This window comes from Centruroides sculpturatus, unplaced genomic scaffold, assembly GCF_000671375.1.
Source record: "Centruroides sculpturatus isolate CEXI.00-Female unplaced genomic scaffold, Cexi_2.0 scaffold6144, whole genome shotgun sequence".
NCBI classification, from domain to species: domain Eukaryota; kingdom Metazoa; phylum Arthropoda; class Arachnida; order Scorpiones; family Buthidae; genus Centruroides; species Centruroides sculpturatus.
In genome coordinates, this window is record NW_019390231.1 from 1 (window position 1) to 3,471 (window position 3,471).

The 3,471-nt window shown below is 29.1% G+C and overlaps 1 protein-coding gene and 1 long non-coding RNA gene across 2 annotated transcripts; one reads left to right on the forward strand and one right to left on the reverse strand.

The window, feature by feature from the left end:
• Positions 1 to 64: 64 nt before the first annotated feature.
• On the forward strand, positions 65 to 1,124 carry LOC111617436. Its single transcript, XR_002755410.1, has 3 exons — positions 65 to 184; positions 255 to 522; positions 616 to 1,124. It is a non-coding gene; the product is annotated as an uncharacterized LOC111617436 (long non-coding RNA).
• A 256-nt stretch (positions 1,125 to 1,380) lies between these two features.
• LOC111617435 (glutathione peroxidase-like) lies at positions 1,381 to 3,465 on the reverse strand. The gene is made up of 3 exons (XM_023358727.1): positions 3,385 to 3,465; positions 1,953 to 2,096; positions 1,381 to 1,878 (listed from the first exon to the last, which is right to left on the reverse strand). The coding sequence occupies exons 1-3, from the start codon at positions 3,385 to 3,387 to the stop codon at positions 1,675 to 1,677; spliced, it is 351 nt and encodes a 116-aa protein (XP_023214495.1). The 5' UTR covers positions 3,388 to 3,465; the 3' UTR covers positions 1,381 to 1,674.
• Positions 3,466 to 3,471: the final 6 nt, after the last annotated feature.

Here is a 3,471-nt window from a genome sequence, read left to right on the forward strand (position 1 = left end):
CAACTTCGTGTTAAATTCGGAACATACAAAATTTTCTTTCATCTTCATTTATATCTTCATAACAAATGAACTCAACAATTGACTTTATATTGTTTTGCACTTTTTGTTATGAAGAGTGCGATTTTGAGATTTCGTGAATGTATTTTGATTCTTCTGAGTATCCTCCCTTGGCTGATCCCTTCGGGTGAGAGATTTTTTTTTTAACATTTTATTGCTATTTACTCACATAACAATTTCATAAAAGAAATTATAAGTTTTAAAGAGAATGAGATACGGAAAATTAGGCATTTTCTCAGTATCTTCCACACTGTGCCACAGGATACAACCAACTGCCGTGACATTGCACGTCCTCTACTGAAGCTTGGATATTTATTGACTATTCACCCAATAACTGTGGAAACATCTTCAACATGTGAAATGATAGGTTTATGTCCTCGACCAGACGTTCAATTTCCTTTATCGAGTGATCATTCATCCTTTCTTGTAAAGTCCATGGTCCTCGGCATAAATTCCCAAAATACAGTACATCCACGTGTGCTTATACAGCCGCTTTTCCGTTGCTTGCAGCGTTAAAAGTGCCATAATGTTGAGATTTGATTCTTTTTTTTTTTACAGAAGTCTTCTACGTGTCTTGAAATGTTACCACACCAGATTGGATCGCATTTAAATTGCTAAATATACTATACAACGTTGAATACATACTTGATATGTATCTATAGGAAAATTTACAGCTGATAACCTTGGATAATTTAACTACATATTCTTCTCTATAAATCATTTCTCTTATAAAAAAAAAGTTATTTAACGAAAGAAATCGTTAGTTTAATTTAAAATCAATCATCTAAACATTATTATTTAGTATCTACAGTTCGAAAAGACCTTGTTTCTTAGTTTGATAAGACCTTCACCTAAATAACTAACAAAAGTTTTCAATACTTTAACAAATAGTAAACAAAATAATCTGTACTTATTATAAAATTGAATAAAACAAGTTTAAATAATGTTTGAAGAGAATATTTTTAATAGAAATTTGTGAATTATTTCACGTATTTCTTTTAATTGAACAGAGTTCCAGTTTTTATTATGGTCTATACATTATAAATAAGATTAAAAATTATGTACAAGTCGACCCCCCTATAACACTGTTGATAATTACGTTTTATATGAATTCCATGTTATACGAGTCACTTAGATTTTACAAATACGTGAGCCGTTTACAGCCCGGTACACGTATTTGTAAAATCTAAGTGACTCGTACAACATGAAATTCATATAAAACGGAATTATCAACAGTGTTATGGGGGGATCGACTGGTATTTATTTACCACAAATTATGTTATTGTGTAGAAAAATTATTTATAAATAAATGGTTAAATATAATTAAATCATGAATCATTTATTTAAAAAAATACAATAGTGATTATATTTATAAATCATCAAAAAATTTCCCAAAAATATTCATATTGTCTTTTAAAGACACAAAACTTGAAATATTCCACTTCAAATCTTTCCGTAAATATTCATTTCCAGAATGATTGAATGCACAAGATCAAACCGGGATATAAATATATTCCAAATAAACCAACTGTCTGAAAGACAGGTGCTGATTTATTCTTCATTATAGGAAGTAAGAGCGAAATATTCATCAATACACACACTAATTCTTCGTATGACTTAAAGTATATTGGAAGAGAGTAAATGTTCGATGTCCCTAGCTATTATTTGGGGTTGCACGCTTGGATCGTAACGCGTTACCGGTTTACCATGGCGATTTATTAGAAATTTTTCAAAATTCCAACGAATGTCTTTATTAGTAAGTTGAGAATAGAAAAGTTTCTCTTTAGGTGCGAATGAATCTCGAGTTGGAGGACAGAATTTCTGCAAAGAAATCATTAATTTAATAATCGCTAGTTATTATTTAATTAATAATTTAAAATCAATTAGTTTTCTACCTTCAGATAAGTATAAAGTGGATGCTCTTTCTCGCCATTAACTTCGATCTTCGTGAAGATTGGAAAATTAGGTGTAAATCCGTTACCGGGTCTAACGTATTGTATCCCGTTCCAAATTTCTGTGCCATCGCCTCCGGGTTCTTGCTAAAAATATATGTATATTACTGATTTAAATAATATTGCAAAAGATTATAATAATGGAAGTTTATTTTAAAAATACAATGGATTAATTAATGGACTCTCTTCAATATGATGCCAAAAACGTGATTTAAGAGGCGGTTAAAGACTGCCGCTCTGGGCGATCCGGAATCGAATCCGAGGAGTTAAAAATTCTAAGCAATTTTTCTCTGGTCTGTCCCGAATATCGGGCCTCGACCCTATTGTCATACCCTTTGTGGCTTTGCCCTAAACCATAAAATAATACCCTATTGTGGGCCTTGCCAAACCCACAAAGGGTATGATTAAAATATCTTCTTAGTGCCCCCAAGGCGAAGAAAATCTAATAAGACTTATTTTATAGCAAATGCAAAACATTTAGTTATATGTAATATTAAATACCAAAATTCTTAGAGGATTTCTCAACAATAAGTTATTATAATTATTAAAAATTTTTGATTTTTTTTTTCCTTATTTTTAATAACGAAAAAGTCAATTTAAAGTATGTAAATATTGGGTTGATTATAATTTACTCTCGATAGATTGCAAATTTTAATTTTCTATAGCATGATATGATAATACAATACGTTTCGACTTTATTCTTTATGCTAATTTCATTTAATTTTTCCATCTTTCCGGTCGGGTTTGTTCCACATTTTATCTTTTATTTAGCATTAATCTATTTGTCGAGGATTTCCCAACTTCTATTATTTGTTTATATTATCTCCTGTTTTTGTTAAATAATTTTAATATAACCTGAAAAAAAATCAAATTACGATTAACTTCCAACTTCCTAACAACGATTGCTTACTTTTTCAGATTTTATTATTATTATTTAAATAAAGAGGCACATAAAATAACCTCTAAACAGCAGCTAATGGCCATTGTTCGGATGTTAGACTGTACAATTCTTATTTATTTAAGAATTATGATAAAAGTTAAAAAAAACCTTCTAGGAGTTGAAAGTTTTTCCAATAAGTTAAATAAAAAAAATTTAATAATAATAATAATTTTTAATCGCAAAGTTTATAACTGTTCTACTTAAAACAATTAACCATTATTTAAAAACAACAGAAAGAANAAATAAAAAAAATTTAATAATAATAATAATTTTTAATCGCAAAGTTTATAACTGTTCTACTTAAAACAATTAACCATTATTTAAAAACAACAGAAAGAAATGTTCGAAGGAAACAACTACAGGAAATAAACATCCTTTACAGAAGTTAAAGATAGATTTTACCAGTTTATATATAAAATAAAATAAAAAACTTACCATCCCGAATTGGTTACAAGGAAACCCTAAAACGGTGAAATTACTATAAGTTTCTTGTAGTGCATTCAGTTGTGTATAGTGCCAAGT

Excerpts from the sequence above, each read along its gene's own strand:
- LOC111617435 (XM_023358727.1), bottom strand. Across the intron at positions 1,879-1,952 it reads CACTTTATACTTATCTGAAG|AAATTCTGTCCTCCAACTCG; the intron begins GTAGAAAACTAA and ends ATTTCTTTGCAG.